General features: G+C 31.8%; 2 protein-coding genes across 3 annotated transcripts in view; one reads left to right on the plus strand and one right to left on the minus strand.

Annotated features, from left to right (window-relative positions):
• Positions 1-302: 302 nt before the first annotated feature.
• LOC132922989 (trimethylguanosine synthase-like) lies at positions 303-3,299 on the plus strand. The gene is made up of 8 exons (XM_060986754.1): positions 303-428; positions 665-842; positions 1,422-1,496; positions 1,920-2,015; positions 2,087-2,252; positions 2,509-2,640; positions 2,708-3,012; positions 3,075-3,299. The coding sequence occupies exons 5-8, from the start codon at positions 2,201-2,203 to the stop codon at positions 3,183-3,185; spliced, it is 600 nt and encodes a 199-aa protein (XP_060842737.1). The 5' UTR covers positions 303-428; positions 665-842; positions 1,422-1,496; positions 1,920-2,015; positions 2,087-2,200; the 3' UTR covers positions 3,186-3,299.
• A 13,681-nt stretch (positions 3,300-16,980) lies between these two features.
• Positions 16,981-20,562, minus strand: part of LOC132920172 (homeobox protein caupolican-like) — a 64,516-nt gene continuing 60,934 nt past the window's right edge. For both annotated transcript variants that reach the window (XM_060982342.1, XM_060982344.1), the window contains exon 8: positions 16,981-17,905. The gene's annotated coding sequence lies outside the window, so the exon portion shown is untranslated. The remainder of the gene's footprint in view (positions 17,906-20,562) is intronic.

The raw sequence follows: 20,562 nt of genomic DNA on the forward strand, positions 1-20,562 counted from the left end.
TTCCGCCGACAATGAACTTTCCGTTTTCCACCAATACCTTTTTCTGTCAAATTAGAAAATTTTTTCCAACTCAGATACAAGTTCTGAAAATAAAATAAATGTTTATATTGGATATTTTTATTTTTCTGTTGGTATAAATATTAAATTCTTACTAATTATTATTAGCCAGATAGAAATTATTTTAATGGGGATTTATTTAAAGTTAATAGGTTTGGACTTAGGAAGAGAGTCCATCATTTACCCTATTTCCGTCGAAATATAAAATTGATTTTTAAATTTTGTATACGTTCTTATAGGCATAATAGACGTCCGATTAGAAACAAATCTGCAGTAGTTGAAAATAAAACCTGTAATGATGACTTCTATTCAGATAAACTTAAATTTTGTACTACAGCTATTGGGGATGACGAAAAAATTAATTATACTACGTAAGTAAACTAAACTATTTCATTGAGCTAATTAAATGATTAAATATTGTTAAAAATTCATTGTATTCGATTTTTTAATCCATCAATATCAAAATTGAAAATTGAAAATATGCTAAAATAATCAAACTATAAAAAAAATTAATTTACAGAATAAAAATAAAAATAAAAATTTGAAATTTTGGGCAATAACATTCTTAAATAAATCAATAAACATTAAAATTTTTTTTTTGTTACAGGGGATTGGACGATAACTTGAGAAATATTAATTCGATTCTTGAGGATCTAGGTTTTCTGTCTACTTTTAATGATGCGTATACTCGAACAGTTCATCCATTAAAAATAAAATGTTTTAATGTCGATAAACAGTTTAATACCGGTCATGGTTCAAATTTTTATACTGCGAAAAAACCAGAAGTAAATATATATACTTGCTTGTTAAATAAAATATTTAAGCGAATAATTTTAGATTACATCACAAGTCTCGGGTTAATTGTGAATAAAATACTTAGATTAGTGATAGAAAAATTATGAGTGGTGAGTGTTAGGCACATAAATATAATCATTTAGTCTTTTTACATAGTTATATTGTTAGTCTTAAGAGTAGATGTTACATTTCAATAACTTTTTACATTTTAGCAATTTTTATTTGAATGGAAAATTAATAGTTTAGAACAAATTTAATATTTATAGTTATGCAGTTATTTTTTATGTTAAACAACATTTATAAGTGCAGTATAAAGCTTGCTCAGTGGGGCCGATTACAAGGAATATTATAATATATATATATGTTTATTTGTAATATTACTCGCTGTATTAAATTAAAAATAATAAAATTATAATAGTTTATGAGACTTGATGTTCAATATTTATTTATATCTTAAATTACTATACAATAATCTATCTTACCAATATTATTATCTCTATATAATTTATTTTTAAATTTAAACCGTTTTTTGAGAATAATTGTTATTATTATTTTTTTTTTTATTTTAGAATAGATATAATCAAAACGGAAAATATCAGAAGCCGATAATCTTTGAAAAATTTCCAGAAACTTACAACTATAACGTATATAAAATATATTTTTAATTTAATAATAGTTTTAAACATTTATTTTTCTCGGTTGCACTCTCGGGTAAAATTTAATAATTCAATTATTTGACAACTATTTTGTGGATAAATTAAAGAATCATTTCAACTTTCTAAGTAATATTATGATATCCGAAATTTAATGTATATCATAAAATAATTTTTTTAAGGTTTATAATACTTAGAACTTTTTGATTTAAGTAACGAGATTAATAAGAAATTAAGAATATTATATTTTGTTGTTTATATTTTGAATACAATTCTTTACAGACTTAAAAAATATAACATAATAATAATTAAAATTAGTTATGGGAAAAAAATGTTTGTAAATAAATTGATAATTATTTTTTTTTTGATTTTAATTTTTAATAATAATTTTTAACGTTATTTGTTCTATTTTAGAATTTAACAGGTAATCCAGATAATCAAAAAGAAAGACATCAAAATTCAATATCATATCAAAAATTCCCGGAAAAGCATTATTACAACAACAATTATGTACCTATAAAATAAATTTTAAATTTAATAATAATAATTTTATAAATTTTTTTTTTATATTTTTCTCTTAGATTCATTATCAAAAGTCAACAATTACTAAAAACAACATTAACTCACAACCACTAATTTATACGAAAAAACCGAATTATTATCAACAAAAGCCAATCCCTTCAAAATATTGGGATATGAGATATATGCTGTTTTCTAACTTCGATCAAGGAATTGTATTGGATGAGGGTAATTAAATTATATTATATGTAACACGTTGACTGCACATAATATGATATTTTCATGTAATTTTTTTTTTAAATAATATATGTATTTGTATTGAAATTATATAGAAACAATAATTGGGTAGGGCATATGCATTTATATTATTTAGAAATATTCCTTGACTATTTATTCGTCGCTAATATTTTAGCACTCACGAGCCACTAAATAGTGAATAGGATAAATGTGTTAAATTTTTTTTGAATCATATTTAATTTTTCAGAGAGCTTTTATTCGGTTTGCCCCGAGATCTTAAGCTACCACATTGCAAAACGTTGCACTAATAATGTAGTGGTAGATCCCTTTTGTGGTGCTGGTGGCAATGTCATTCAATTAGCGAAAACCTGTAAAAAAGGTATTATTATTAGTATTATTATTATGTAACATAATGTTTAGTAAATGTTTTAATAACTTGTGTTTAGTTATAGCGATTGACATCGACCCGGAGAAGATCAAGTTGGCACGGCATAATGCTAAGATATGCGGTGTTGAGGACAAAATCCAGTTTATGGTCGGCGACTTTTTTTCGATTTATCATACCATAAAAGCTGATGTATTGTTTATGTCTCCGCCGTGGGGAGGCCCCGGATATGCAATCAACAAAATTTATAGCTTAAAGTCGATGTGTCATAGTCATTTTGGAGGAGGTTTTGATATTTTTAAACTCGCCAAAACTGTTGCACCAAATATTGCATTCCACATGCCAAAAAACACCGACATATCTGAAGTAAAACACGCACGATTATCGTCTTAGGTATATACATTAAACTTTATATTATAATATTTCAGTGTTTGCGTTTGGCACAAGATTTCGGGAAAGTTGAAATCCAACAAAATCTCATTAATGGTAAATTGAACTCAATCACAGCGTTTTACGGAAACTTTAATTGGAGTAACTGACAGTTGTCGTTACTCCAATTGAAAACATTGTTTTTATACTTCTCAATTATTATGCTTGTTCGTTAAAAATACCGTTTCTTCGTTTTTTCTACGTAATTATTATACCTTGTTTATTATTTTGGAGCAATTGCTTTTATATTTTATTAATTATTATTCTTGTTAAAAATTCAGTTTTTTCATTTTTTTCTTCGTTATTACTTTAACGTGTATTATATTGTATCAATTTCTTAAATATTTTATTAACTATTATGTTTGTTTTTTGAAAATGCATTTTTTCGTTTTTTCTTCATTATTATTTGAATGTGTTTATATATTTTATTTATTATTTTTTTTGTTAAAAATGCAGTTTTTCGTACTTTTTTATTATTATTTGAATGTTTTTATATTATTGTGACAATAACTGTTTGTATATTTTATTAATTATTATTCTTGTTAAAAATTCAGTTTTTTCATTTTTTTCTTCGTTATTTCTTTAACGAGTACATATTGTTACAATTTCTTATATATTATAATATAAACTATTATGTTTGTTTTTTAAATATGCAGTATTTTCGTATTTTTTTCATTATTATTTGAATGTTTTTATATTATTGTGACAATAATTGTTTATATATTTTATTAATTATTATGTTTGTTAAAAATGCAGTTTTTTCGTATTTTCCACATTATTATTTTAATATGTATATTATTGTAACAATAATTTTTTATATATTTTAATAATTATTATGTTTGTTAAAAATGCAGTTTTTTTGTATTTTCTTCATTTTTATTTTAATGTGTTTATATTATTGTAAAAATAATTTTGTATATATTTTAATAATTATTATGTTTGTTAAAAATGAAGTTTTTCGTATTTTCTTCATTATTATTTTAATGTGTTTATATTATTGTAAAAATAATTTTGTATATATTTTAATAATTATTATGTTTGTTAAAAATACAGTTATTTTATATTTTTTTCATTATTTTAACGTGTATTTATTGTAACAAATTAATAGTATAATAATTTTATATTTATTTATTTAAAATATAAATATATAATGTACCTATTGTTAAAAAAGTTATAGAAAATTAAAAATGATACCAGAGGTATACATGATGTAAATCAATTTGAAATGTAATTTTTTTCTTTCTGTAGGTATGTAAATATTAAAAATATAATACTAAAATAGAAGAATAAAATACTAAATAATATTTTAGGTCATAAACTAATGTCTTTACTTAAATTATTTTGTCTTATTTAATAATTATAAAAAAAATTATAAATGAAAAGTAGTGCATTGGAGAGAAGCTTAATTTAAAAAAATATAAAATGTTAACTATAGTAGGGGCCAAATGTATGTGTTTTTGGTGTCACCGACGACAAATTAAAACTTGATATATACGTTATTTTAAAATATAACGTTTATTATAGAAATTTCTAAAGAACATATTGATTTTTTTCAATTATGGATCGACTTGGTTAAAATCTTTAAATCACGAATAGGTAATTAGTTTAACCTATCCAATGACGAGTATACTTCTTGTCACTTATTTGGCACCTACTTGTTACTAGACAGCAAAGCGACTTCATTAGTTTTTTTTATATTGTATGGTATTTAAAAGAAAATTACTATAGACAAATTTCATCCGATAACTAAATGCAAGTTTACTTTGAACATCGCTATAACAATATAATACATGATTTAATATGCGGAAAACTATACGCTAGTTAACGGAGCGTGTTCTATATAAATACAACACAATACGGTTATACGTTTATTTTACACGTTTGTGCATAGTCGTATTGACGGTGTAATTATCGCAATAGGTAATTATAATAAAGTATAATATGAAATAACAATTTATGATATTCAAGTTCATAAATAAATATATAATATTATATCGTTGTAGGCGTTATTCGCAACGGATAAATTTCATAGTCCGTAATAAAATTAAAGATAAATGTGTACACATTACGTCATGTTTATAAACGGAAGAAAAATATTTATCGTTATAAAAATATATACAAAATTATTATTTATTGATAAATCGATCAATTTAACGGTGATAACAATAAAAATTAATTGACGGACAGTTCCGCGGGGCTTAATATTAGAATGCCTACGGCCGTACTGGTAATGGTCAACATTCGCGCTTCAAGTCCAAAACATTCCACGATTTCAGAATGCATATATTTTCGCGAATTTATAATACGTATAGACGAGTGGCGGTAATCTTTTAGGTCGCGTCTCAGATTTATTATTATTTATATATATATATAATATTTAAGAGGTTTAGGTTTACAGGAACGTCTCGCGTTGCGTAGAAAAGCGTACAGTATTATATTATACATTATACATACGCGCACATTAAATGTACATTAAAACTGTGTACAAATTTACATAATCGGCGAAATAGACTCCGTGTTCTCCGAGAAAATAGTGAGATGTTTATAATGATAATATAATATGCGCGTACAAATGTCATTGGCCAAAGTCTTCAGAAATTCTTTATGCCAGAGAACACAGTTATTAAAAAATCTATAAATACTACAGAATTTTTCGGATATGTTTGAAAGCCATTTATTTGTTAAATGTATATTGATGGCCTAAACAGCTACAATAGATTTTGCCAAGTGAATAAATAATTCAGACGAATATGCGATTTCTACCGATATTTTCGGTTGATGACGAGTAGACTAAATGAAAAAATAGAAATATGTAGAGAAAATAAAACTTATATAACATTGACAGTTATATTTCATTAGTTATGACGGCGACGCCGCAGTAGCTATTTTTGTGTGCAATAGCAAACGACAAATAGACGAAAACAAGTTTATGTTCACTAGTTACAACCTTCCAAAGATGTTTGTCTAGATTATTATGAATAAAAAATAAATGGTTAAGTGTGTAATAGCAAAATTTACAAAAAAATAGATATTGCGGTGACGTATCAGTATACACGATGTACTAACGACAAATCGAAATAATTTGAGTATATTTATTGTATTGAAAACATAATCATATAATTATCACCGGTAAATATGGTTTTCTTTCAGTTATTAATTTTCAACGTTACGAATGAATTCATAGTAGATATACCCACAAATCAGATTCGCGTACTATACATAACATTTTATATACGAGTTCGATTTGTCGTATCGATACATTTAGAGCAGCGGTTCCCAAACTATCCTAACTATAGGAGCACTTCCTAAGGGCACCGTGGTCTACGTTAATTTGGTTATCAATGAGTATTTTTTTTTGTTCTGTCTTTCGTATTATTCACAGCAGGGCACCGTGACTAAATTGGGTCCAAAAAAAGGCACCGCGGAAAAAAAAGCTTGAGAACCGCTGATTTTATAGAGTATATAATATGTACGTATATAGCGTATAATAGTCGAACAGTTTTTAATTTTATAATCGATAAATACCGATCACTATACCAACGCGTAGTATATGCTTATATTTGTATATTATAAAGGAATGTATTTTATCGTAATGTCCACATATATACGAATGCTTAATCGTTACACGCGTAGTTTTTTGCGTTGTAACCGCGACAAATATACGAGATGTGTATATATATAGAAACTATTACCGTCGTAAAAAATAAAATTTGCATCCGTATACACACCACCACTGACGGTATATATATATATATATATACGTATATTCTATAATGCATAATATACGCGTAGCTTACACGCCACGCTGCAGCGTAATACCCCGTGTAATATATATATATATATATATATATATAAACGAGCAATAAAAATTTCATGGAACGCGGACGAAAAAGCGCCGGACTGCGGTTTTATTTCCGCGCCGAGGACGCGAAAATTATTGCGCGCCGCCTTCGTTCTTCGCCCGACGATTATCATCATTGTTGTAGTGCGCGGCGGACACGCCGACAATAATATACAATAATAATAATAATAAAAAACTCCGTCCGCCGGCGGCAGCATCGCAGCCGCCACACGGCTACTTGGAATATTTATACATCTATAGCGCGCGGTATATTATATACGACGGCGAGTGGGTATACGCGTATATATTGTTGTACTGCAGGACGCGTAGGAGTGAAATTAAAACTATACATAATATTGTTTATACGCACACACACACACACACACACACATAAATGTCACATTTGGTCGTTAAAACGGTCGCCGGCGTAATGTATATGTCGGTACCTATTATAATGTATATATATATATATATATATATACGCGCGTACGAGTACAAATTGTGAATTTTTCCGATAAATTCCGTTGGCGGCGGCTTAAAGTGCATTGCACAAACACATATATACCTACTTATATACTCACGTCGATACTTATGAATAAACGCGTATATATAGGTATATATATATTCTCGATAATGTATATACCGCATAAACGTTCGGTAAACATGGTATTACACGCACACACATATATATATATGTACCCAACATTTGTGCGGTGTAGACGGTTATTGAAACGATTGTATTAGTGCAGTATAATATTACGTATGTACAATATAAATTGTATGTTAAAGTTATTATTATTATTGTAATTTTTTTTTTTTTTTTTTACTGATTTACGAGCACAATTATCACTGCGGTGCGCGACCATCATGCTGCACAATGTCGGATGGATAAAGATCGATAGAGAGAGAGAGAGAGAGAGTGAGTGAGAGAACGCGTGAGAAATAGAAAGAAGAGACGATTGCATAATATTATATCATATTTACCTGTATACTCTTCATTACGTTACGAGTATGACTTTTTAAAATTTTGCGATTAGACAAAACCGTCAGAGAAACCACGTCGAAAATAACACTTTCAAATCTAGTGAATTATATGGATATTTATTACTTTCATTTAAAATGTAAAAACTTAAATTATAGCTGACTAATCGAATTTTCGTACTATATGCACTTGAAGTATTTTTATCTTGATACATAAAGGACATATTATACCCGATATTCCGATTAAAAATAAATGTTATCGAAGGATTTTTTTATTGTTTAAATTACAAGTTATTATAGTTCACTGATTTTAGTCAAAACTCAACGCTGCAGTAAAACCAAAACATCCCGCGCCACCTCGTAAACAAATGTTTATAATTCAACTGTTTTTTCTGTGCACAAGAAATATAATTTAGCTTCGTTAGGAGTGGTTAGGACATGAGTCATTACTACTTATCAATTATCGTATATGTCATTTATACAATAATATTATATTATTATTTTTCGTTGCTCATACAGAGTGTTATGGATGATAATATTTTCTATATATATATAGTATATACATTGTCGCAATTTTCGTAATGTGATCATCAAACATTTACGATATTACACTGCATATACTTAATATTTATAATACTTACTTTAATATATTATATTATATATATAAATATTAGTAATAACATAGTAATAGTAGATATAAGCAGTATATCGTCGTATATAGCAGTATGATACCCATAAGCAATAGACCTATATAGCTATTTAAACAAACGTACAGACTGGGAAAATGCATAAACGACAGTTAAAATCGACAAATTAATTTGTTTTCGTAAATTATAATAATTATTGTTATTGCTTTCCGTACATATTTTTATGTACATAATATACGCGTATATGGAACATAGACATGTGGTGTGCGTCTTGTGTGTATCCCAAGTAATTTGCTATATTCGGTCTGTGTTGTTTCTAAACTAAGATATAATACGTAGATATATCATCTATTATGCCTTATATGGATTATATACATTTCTTAACAACAAAATGTATATATGCTTCATGCATTTAAATGCCTAACTACCTAGACGTTGTGTGGATTCTGAACAGTTAAAAATGCAAAACGAGCTCTGGCCATTCACCTTATTGTTATATTGCCATAAGTTATGTTTAATCGTGATATGTGCACTTTAACTAATTAATATGTAAGTATTCTATAAAAGTATTAATAAATGTATATATTAATATAAAATCCATAATTTAAGATTAACATTTTTTTTTTTTTTTTATGAAATTACTAAAGTTCTATATAGCTATCGGTGGAGTGTCAGTCTTATAATAATAAATGCACTGATTAAATAAACTTTCTCTTAAATTGCGTACAAATTATGTTTCAATGATCATCAATGAGGCGCTTACCATAAAGTATTTCAAATTCTGAGTGGAATATTAATTGATTTTACAACGAAGACAAGTGTGTTTTTTCTTCAATATTTGGGTCAGTTAAAATGTTTTGATTTTCGAATTTCATGGTGATTTTGGTAGAAAATTGAATTCCATTGACATTTTGAAGAGAGGTCAAATATAATAAAACTCAGTAATAAAAATTAATTTTTTCAAAAAGTTTTTGTTTTGTGATTTTAAAAATCGTTATTTTTGTGAACATGCAAGTTCAGTAGCTATGGAAATTGTCTTACAAATTTTAATTATTTAAAATAGTAAATACCTTAATGGCAAATCGACGTTAATAATGTGATATCAGTATTTTTGTTTTGTTGTTGTTTTTGTTTTTCAAAAACCCAAGTTAAAAGTATTTAACCTTTCGCATACAAATATCTTGGCTACGCCTCTGTGCAAGTTTAATTTTGAAATTATCAACAATGGCCAACAGGTATATCCTGACATCACTTTCGATAGTAAAAATTAACCTTGCAATAGTACAATCATATACTTTTTTTTTTTATTATTTATCATCATCATAAGTTATAAAATAATTATGAAGGTGAACAAAAAATTGTTGAAAGAACGATATGGCTCTAGAGATGTTTTAATAATTTAAAAACCGTCGAAAGTCACAATCCTATTAGATGTAAATTGGCTATGGTCCGAATCAAATATTAAAGTTCTTTATATAGACACACCGAACTATAGTGGACACACCGTCGGCGTAATGCTTTTGCATTTAAACATAATAAGTACCTATTACACAGGTACATACTCGTATTTGATGCGCGCGTTTAAAATGTATAATGGAATGTTACGTATTTCAAAACATTATTTATATATATATCGGATACAATAATTAATCATTTGCATCTATTATATATATCGTACAATATACATAAATCGTGGTCATAACAGGCGGTCTTCCTGTCGTCCGATTCCAGAACAAAACCACGCTGATGATGGTTTCCAGTACCCGTTTAATGGGTTTTTTTTTCGGTAGTATATATAAAAAAAAAAAAATAAAATAAAATAAAATTCGCAACGTTTGTCGGCGGTGTCGTTTACGAAGTGTTATACAATACACGCAACGTATATTATAATAGCAATAAGAACATCATCATCATGTATCATCGTCGGCAAAGCCCCCCGAGGCCGTTACGAACACAATCATTGTGTACAATATACCCATAACCATATATATATGTATGTATACATATTAATATAATAATAATAATATATTGCGATATATTAAGTCGCGCTGATGCCCTTAATACGTAACAGTGCAGCTCGGCGGTATCTGCAGCAGTAGGTATATGATGTTATATACAATGTATATATATATATAACAATATACACATACCTGATGTGCGGTACCTATATATATAATATAATATATACTTTTATAGAGGTATGCCGCGAAAAACACTATTAGGTTAAAAAATTACCCGTTGACATCATACTATATCGTCCGCAGTCCGCCGCCATACCCCGTGTGTTATACACACATAATAATATCTGATATATTAATATTATATTATATACCTCTGCGGGTTACACGCGCGCACATAAATCACGCCATTCGAGCGAAATGGCCCGAGTACCTGCCTAACGATGCCGAAAAACCAAAGATAATTCGCCACATCATATATAATACGCACGTATGTATAATATACATGACTGTATATGTGTATATACTATACAAGACATTCGGTTTACGTTTCAATAAAGAATACAAAATATACACACGTGCACACGTCATATAGATTCGGTTGGTTTTGAACCGAATACGATATATGTATATGTTTATTGTTCGATCGCCGGCGATTTTTGTCATGTTTTTTTTTTCGGTTTCGAGCATCGTCATTTAGACATCACTAAATAACGATTTCAAAAGTATAAAAAATGTCTTATTCTTTTCGCGAATTATAATAGCCCGCGCGTATTGATCTATTTAATATTTATTTATTTTATCGATCTATACGGAGCAAATGATATTTTTTTCGAAACTTATATCCGTCGAATAATTCAATAGTACAGCTGGTATTGCAGGGAACGAAAAAAATCGTGTCCTATAAACAATAGTAAAATATTCCATTTTTTTTTTTTTTTATTGCGAAATCATTAGACTTGTTGACCAAGAGGAGGCTGTACAGACTATTTATATAGGTGCCTATAATGGATAACTACAATATTATGTTCGTACATAATACTATAGTGTACTTCTATTTAGTGCATTCCCATTAGTGCGTACGCGCTATGTATATTATAATAGCTTTATATGGAGTGTACTGAGTGTAAGTATATATATAGTCTGCTGTTGTTGGCGCTTTACTATACAGTATGTATAATTATGTTATGTAAGTATTATCTGTATAATAATAATGTGTGAGCACGTTACAATAATCATATACGCGCGTCAGTAGTAATATATAAGTAATGGTATAATAAGGAAAAAAAAGGGGACGATGATATAATAATAATATAATATAAGAATGAAAAAAAACCCGACTAAACGATTCGGTGACCGCTTTATGATCTATATAAACTCGTTTGTTCTGGTCCGGACGAGATCCTTATAACGATCTCTGTATGGCCCATCATGCATCATCGTCGTGAATATAGTTACATATTATCGTGTGCGTCTGGGTCTATAGGGTGAAGATTTACTTAATATATTAGACGCTACCTAAATTAGTAAATATACCTTACGAGTATTCCGCAAAGCAATAATTCTGAAGACAACATTTCTTTTTTTTTTAAATCAGGAAAATGCATTTTTAAAAGTGATTAGATTTACTTATGCACATCATATTTGTCTTATAAAAATTTCTATACAGTTCTCATCTTGTTTTTCTGATAAGGAACATACATTTGGTTGTTAATTACATTTTTATGATAATTACATAAAGTAACAATATTATTGTCTGTGTTACATTTAAAAAAAAAAAAAATTAAAAAATTGTTTGTGTGTTAATTACAGTGTTATATCAATATGTACAAGTCAATATTTTAAATGGATGTACGTAATTAAACTATACTAAAATCTTAAAAAAAGATTTTTACCAACTTATACTATGGTCTATGATGCCTTAACTCTTTATGAGCTTAATATAATATATAGTTAACTTGCTAATACGTTGTCTGAAAGAATTAAAAAGATACATTTAAAATAATGATTCCATATTATTATAATAAATTTTTATATTAGATACGAATATATGAAAAAAATTAAATTGTAAAAAAAAATGTCAACATATTTGTGTATATTTGTAGGTATTGAGAGATACTCAACAGGATTTTAACGAATTTCGGAAAATATATTAAATTCTATAGTTTTCAGTTATCATCTATCATGTATAGACAAAGGAATGGGATGTACAATGAATGCCAATGGCTTTGGGTGATATAATAGCTCAAAACCGAGTACACTGCAATTTAAATGACAGACTTGCAACCTGTAGGTGCGTTGTCATATACGCGAGTGTTCTTAATACGACTAGTACGACTAATACGAGTATACGCTGCAGCGCGAAGAGTTGTATTTTACCGAGCGATATCATAAAATCATTACTATATAATATGTATACAAATATTGTGTTAAAGTACGATGTATATAGGTGCTTAACTATAGTAACTACAGTCGGCGTTTGGACGAGATTTCTAAAAGAAATAATCCTAACTTTTTATTTTTATTTATAAATTACATAGGTAATAATGCTCGATAATTAAGTCATCAGCTATTTATCGCGTTATATAGACGGGCGCGCGCGCGCTTCCGCGGCGTAAGTACACTCTGTACGAGTATCCTTGTATAATATAATCACCACCGTCGTTATCCGAAATTATATAATTTCTCTGCTCCTCCTCCTTTTCCTTCTCCTCCTCCTCTTCCTAGTCGGGATGATTTCATTATTTTGTTATACATAGGTATCGCACTACACACGGCAGCGTCTTTAATAGGTAGTACTACGCGCGTCTATATTATTATATAGTAATAATACTCATGTGGGTATTATATTGTATATTATACACCTACCGCAAAGAAAACACGATAATAATAATATTATAATGCCCGCTATGGTGTTATTATAGGTATAGCTGATGTATATATAGACATGGGCGTTGAGGGTTCCTAGTCCTGATGTGCTTCAGCTAACGTTTTTACCGTCTTATTTGTCCATCAGTGCACTGTATAGGATTAGGTTGTTTAATTCATAATATCTATGTATAATATATTTGTTTACATTTTATAATATATGGTTAAACTATTATGATAATATATTATAGTGTATTACATTAATCTCATATAAGTATATTTCACTGATTTAATACTATTAATATATTGTGCTATATTAGGCACTATACAGATGATATACCATATGTATACCATGCAGTCTTTGATTTACCGACTTGTCGTTGGTCCAATTTAAAATTATATACCTTCAATTACCTATATATATTTTACTTAGATACTAGAATACTGCAATAGTGCAATGTATGATGAACACATCTAATTTTACGATTACACGGGGGATTGGGGTTGTTTTAATCAAAAAATAAAATATTTTCACCAACGTGACACTGCAGTGGATACAACTTTTTATTAGAAATTGTTGAAATCTATAGGGCAGCCCTATTTATAGTGTGTCGCGCATTAACGCGTGTATGTAAACAAAGAAGTATGCTGTTGCAGGTACACAGCTGCGGGTAGATTATATAGAAGTTTTTACAAGTATGCAGTAAAATATAAACATAACACAATCCATAATAAGTGCATTAAAAGTACCTAATACAATAATAGAGAGCACGGCGAGCGGTAATAATCTACGAGACGATTTATACCGCAAAACCCGTCGGATCGTCCATTATACGCTATATAGGGAGAGATGCGCACACGGACATCGTATATGTATACATATTATTATTATAATATATGTTAAAGATATTTACACGCGAGCACGTAAAATATTATAGATGCCTACGCGATTTTCTCGCGGCGAATCAACGCGTTTCAAAAACGTTTTTACGACAAATTCCAATCGCAGTGATATTGTTACACGCACACACACATATATATATATATAATAAACGTACATATAAGGTGTGACAAGACTGTTTGACAAATGTCCATTATAAATGTTACTATATTTGTTAAATAGTCCTGTTACACTCTGTATATACATATTTACCTATAATATTACTTGTAATATCGACTGTATATACGACGAAATACGTTTATATAGACATATTCAATAGTCGATCGGATTTTATAGCGATTCATATAGTGTGCAAATCAGTATTACATCATTTGCCATTGAAATCAAACAAAAAACAAAAACAATCATATATATATAATGTGTATATGTATTCGCAAGTTTATAGTATATCGCTATCAATTATATCATAGAAAACGCGACAGTAAAACGGTATAGGTAATTAAAAGTGTACACGCGCAATCTTATACACATCAACAGTTTTATAGGATGCCTGCGTGACGCCTACACCGCATAATATAATATATTATTGTGATGTACAGAATGTAATAAAATATTAAAATAAACAAAGCGGGAGCACGAGAACTAGAAAACGACGACAAAAAAAACCTACTGAAATACTCGTTTTTTGACGGGGAACGCCGAAACGAATGTTACAATAGTAAAAAAAAAAATAAAACCACTGGCTATGATGCCTTATTAATTATTATAAATTATAAATATTATGTTATAAAACGCACGACAAAGTGACGCGCCAGCCGTTTTCGACAACAACACATTGAGTGCCTACAATATCATATTATAATGCGTTTGCGTGCGTTACGATATTAATGACACATGCGACACGCGATAATGACGACGACGACGACGGCGGCGCCGTATACACTGCATATAAGGGTGACTGAAGTGCGTGTACTGGACAATTTTAGTTCGACGCACAAAGGGACTTTTTGTCAAACCTCCTCTCGACCCGTCGACGACACCCTATACGAATTTACCGAACTCAAAACACATAGAGTGTACCCATTTATAAATTATAAATCAACACATCACGCCGACGCCGAAAACCATCCGTTTTACATTATTCTTGTGATAAAACGAAAATAAGAATATTTTATATAAAAATTGATTTGAGTCAGGTCGAAATCAATTTGTTAATGATTATTTTGTACATTATATATTTTATTATAGAATAACCTTTATTGTTGAGAGCCAGTGACGAGGACCTTCTTTAAAGTCGGTTTTTGTCGAGTATATAATATTTTTTAAATTATTTATTTCACTTTTTTATGTAATGAATCGGTGGTGTCACTGATATCCCACGTGACTTCTATTATTTTCAAAATTTTTTGTATCACTTCATAGAAACTCGTGTCCCGAAATAACCGAACAATATCAATTTGTTGAATTTTTCAAAATGTCGAACATAAGTAGAATTATCTCGATGACGTTTTAGGTGACCAGTGAGTCTCTATCTTTTCAACGAACCCTCTCAACTCTGCGAAATTCTTATAAAATTCTTTTGGGTGCAGTTTTTGAGGTAAAAAGTGTACAGACTATACACACGCACACGATTAACTGTTGGTCGGTCAACATCGCGTACTATGTACGTATAGGATAATATGTATATTACATTATATTATATTATCCGTAATATATTACTGGACGGTGCGCGGCAACCGCGCGCGGTATGAACCCGGTTAACCACGTGGTACTCGCGGGGCTTCCGTTCACTCGCACACGTCGCGCGTCTCGTCGTCCGCGCTCGCCATATCGCTGCACGTCATCCGCTTACACGTACGTATACGAAATAACATATGAATCCCGAGAACTGTGACACGTCTTATTTTTCTCTCCTCCGGCGCGACCTTCTCACAATAATAATAAAAACGCTCGTCTCGTACACACCATATTATTATTACCGCCGTCGTACACGATTCCGGTGCACAGTGGTCGGGGGCTCCCCGTCGGGCGACTCTCCGCAGTCGTCGACGCACAGCACACTCGCACACACACACACACACACACACACACACACACACACACACACACACACTCACCCGCTGAGCCGAATCCTCTCGCCCGCGATACGATCCGCGGCGGTGGGCGTCTGCCGACGTCGCGCTTACACGTACAATATTATATAAATATATGTTGCCACCGACCGCACATCACTCGCATGCAGTGACGACGATAACTACAAACCCTCAGCCTTTTTATTCGTATACGCGTACACGTGCGTGCGCGACTATAATATAATATATTTTGTGCTCCGTACGCGCTCCCGTGCGAGTTACGTATTTGACATAATATTTGAGTTTACTATTCGACCCGATCCACATCGGCCGCTATCGACCCTTTAGAATGGTCGTCGCCGTCGGGGGTTGGCGATGCACAGCCGCCAAGACGTATCGCGGAACCTTATTAGGGGTGGGGGGGGGGTTACAGTTCGGTTCCCCCGGTAGAACAACGACGTCGGTTCCGGTTACTACGCGGTCAGGTCCGAAAAAACCAAAACTCTCGGAACAAAATCGAAATCGTCGGAGGTTCGGAGGAAAGATCTCATTTCTATGGTATATATTATTACAACCGTTAAGTTTTTCTCACAATTTCTGCGGGTACACGGGTCATCGATAGCCAATATAGTCTCCGTACCAATACTAAACGCAGAAGTCAGTATAATACTTATAATAACACGTATGCGAAGACAAAGATAAAACCGTGAATTACATATATAGGTAACAAGTGTTTAGGTACAATATGGTATACACGAACAATGCATTTTTTTCAGAGAGAAAATTAATCGATTTCTATTTCGTTTTTTTTTTTGTTTTTGTACACGGTAAATAATAATTATAATAATAATAATATTTTATATATTGTATATATAAAAAAAAAAAAAAACTAATTAAATAAACAACGAAAATCCATAACTAATAATAGACATATTATATAATATACTTTTTTATTCTTATATCCCCAAATTGCACTCAAAATCGATTTTTTAAAATATAAATTCATATTTACAAATTATTTATAATAGATAACATAATTTTCTTTCGATACATAAATGCGTGTAGAGCAATCCAACTTATTCACATCCCATAATATACATTTTATAATAATATTATTGTATTTCATGATGCGTACGAGGGGCTAATATAATATATTATTCTGAGAACACAAACATAGATAATTTTTTTAACAATATACAATTTCGATATTATAATATGTATAGGTAAAAATAATAATAATAATAATAATGATAATATAATAATAATAATAATAATAGTATATGTTAGCTTTTACAAATCTACAGAAGAATGTTAGAACGGTTAAAAATATTTCTTAATTCCCGCGCGGAGTCGTTTAATATAATTATATATTCAATATATAATAATATGTATATGCAGTAATAAGACGACCGGCGGCGGCGGCGGCAACGGCGACCAGCACAACAATCGTGAACGTGTGTACATATAGAGTAGTCGAAGAATTCCCGTGTCGGCGACTGCTATATTATATGACGATGGACTCGCGGAGCAGCAGTGTCCGGAGGTTCAGTCGTCCGGACGTCCTGTAAATTAAAAAGTGCAAAAAATACAATTAAAAAACCGCAGACTTTATGCAACACATATTATAATACAATAGGTAAAAAAAAATATCTTAAACGTCATGGTATACTGCGGCGGGGCGAAGCGTACGCGAATTTTGACCGCGCGAACGTCGTATAATATGTATACATATAGTAAATCCTAACACCCCATCTGCGACCACCCTCTTCCCAGACCACTCAAAGGCACGCAATAAAATGATATAATTTCTTCGCACATCTATCGCCGTGTCGTAACGGGTAAGCCGTAAAATCTACGCATATTGTGTAGGTAGGTAGTATACACTCGAACGATAATATAATAATAGCTCTGCACGGCGGCGTGGCGTGGGGCGTTTTCGGGCGATGTATTATCTAATATAATAATACATTGTCCGAGCGCGCCAAAGCATCACCACCGTGACCGGTCGTCGGTAGCGCGCTAACAATGCACCTATAAAATATTATATTATAAGACGCCGCGTGTTACTCGTAAGTCGTTTTTATTGTTGCAGTTGCAGTTGCACGCGGTCATACACCTCGTGTATAAATATCATATCACGCGTATACCGTTTGTATATATATATATAAGTATATATTTCAATAAAAATAATAATAATGTGTGTTGCGTGTTACGTCGCGCGTATGGTAAGCGAGTCCGAGCGCGATGCGATGAGAAACGGACGCATCTGTGTCATGACTCTCGGAAATGGCGAAAGCAGTCGCAGAGGCGAATAAAAAATAATCAAAAAGAAACCGAGCGAGCGAGCGGCGGCTTCGCTTTGCAGCGCGCTGACGCCGAGCGTTTTTTTTTTCTCGTTCCACAAAACTTTCGGTCCGCCAAGATAGTTTTAACAGCTGAGCAACTCGAGCCGAATTCGCACGGGCCTTTCGCGACGATTCTGCTCGGCCGCAACGGCGCGGAGACGAATGAAAAAAGAAAAAAAAACGTTTAATACGACGACGTCAGTTAGCCGACAAGACGGTACGAGTGTCGGGCGAAAACGAGAAGACGGATTATTATTACGCCGAGATGCGTACCGGTGGGTCTGACGCTATGGTCTGACGAGAATCTTGTCATCCGAGTATTACGTCGTGTAACCGGAACGATGTGGGACAGCCCCTGTCAGGTCAACTGGGACGTATTTCGTGTGACCCACCACCATATAAGAAGTTAAAACGTAAAAACGTCCCCGCGGTGAGAGACTATAAGAGATGATAATTCGTACACGTCAACGTTTAAATAAAATTAAAGATCGATGCTGACGATAGGTAATAATAATCTGTTTTATTTTTTTTTCGATATTATTTAAATGTAGAATATATATATATAATATGTTGTAGAACTTTAGGCCGTGCGCACTTATTGAACGTTTCAAAAAAGAGAAATATTAATTTATCCCACACATCGCGAAAACCTTAGGATCGGCCCTACGTGTACAACAGAGACGCGTTTAACGGGGGGCAATTGCCCCGGGGCGGCAAATTTTATGATGTTTGGTGGGGTGGCAAATTTTTTAAATTGTAATTTACTTAAGGGCGGCAACATAACTTAATACGGTACTGGTGTACAACACATTGCGTAACCAAAGTAAATCGCTGTACTTAATTATACTGCAGTATTGCGGGAACGCGCGGACGAAATTTCGTGACACGGAAATGCGACATTATACGATTACGACGGAATAATATCGAGAAATCGAAACGCGGTAACGCCGGTAATGCATATATATATACGTATTTAGCGGGCTGTACGACAATAATGATACCGCAGCAGGGTGCGTAATGGCCAATGGGCATGCCCACAACTGTCGTAATACGCGCACGGAAATACCTGAACGTCGACGGGGCGTGAGGTAATCGAGTAGACGCCTTATGTCTCCAGTGTGTATATATACGTATATACGGTGCACGAGTGTATATATGCATTTAAATGCGTTTATAATATGCAGTCTGACGCGCGTGCTTATTTATATAATGCATATACATATAAAGTAGTATACCTATATGGGTAACGTCTCTCTCCCTCTCTCTATGTATATAAGTATACACAGACAGACGGACGGACGGACGGAAACGCAGACGGAGGTAACCCATTCACCGATCTTAATCTCTGCTCATCTGTCAGTGTCAACACTTGCAGCGGCAGCAGCAGCAGCAGCAGCAGCAGCCGCAGCGGCAGAGCATTCGATACCGGCACTCTGTACTCGCCGGATTCTCCTCGCTCCCGCCCCTCTCTCAGACCAACACTTTTTATCTCACACGAGTACCTATATACGTATACACACACACAGACTTCTCCTCCGGCATCGCCATCACTCGTCCAACCCCTTCCCCTTCTCTTCACCGCCATCTCTTGCGCTTGTTCTATATCATACATACACACCATTTCTGTCCACAGATTATAATAGCACAGCAATACATGTATATATTTATACATATTATAGAGAGAGGGCGGTAGAGAGAGAGAGAGAGAGAGATAGATACGCGCGATATAATATATCATCCGAATAGATATCATACGCGGGGCCCGAGCAGGTGCTCGTAAACAATATAGGTGTATACATGGCAATAAACCGAGTGATCCATTTAGTCTTGTTTTATGCTTTTCCAAACAGTACCCATAATCATATAGTAATACT

Source organism: Rhopalosiphum padi, chromosome 2, assembly GCF_020882245.1.
Source record: "Rhopalosiphum padi isolate XX-2018 chromosome 2, ASM2088224v1, whole genome shotgun sequence".
Taxonomy (NCBI): Eukaryota; Metazoa; Arthropoda; class Insecta; order Hemiptera; family Aphididae; genus Rhopalosiphum; species Rhopalosiphum padi.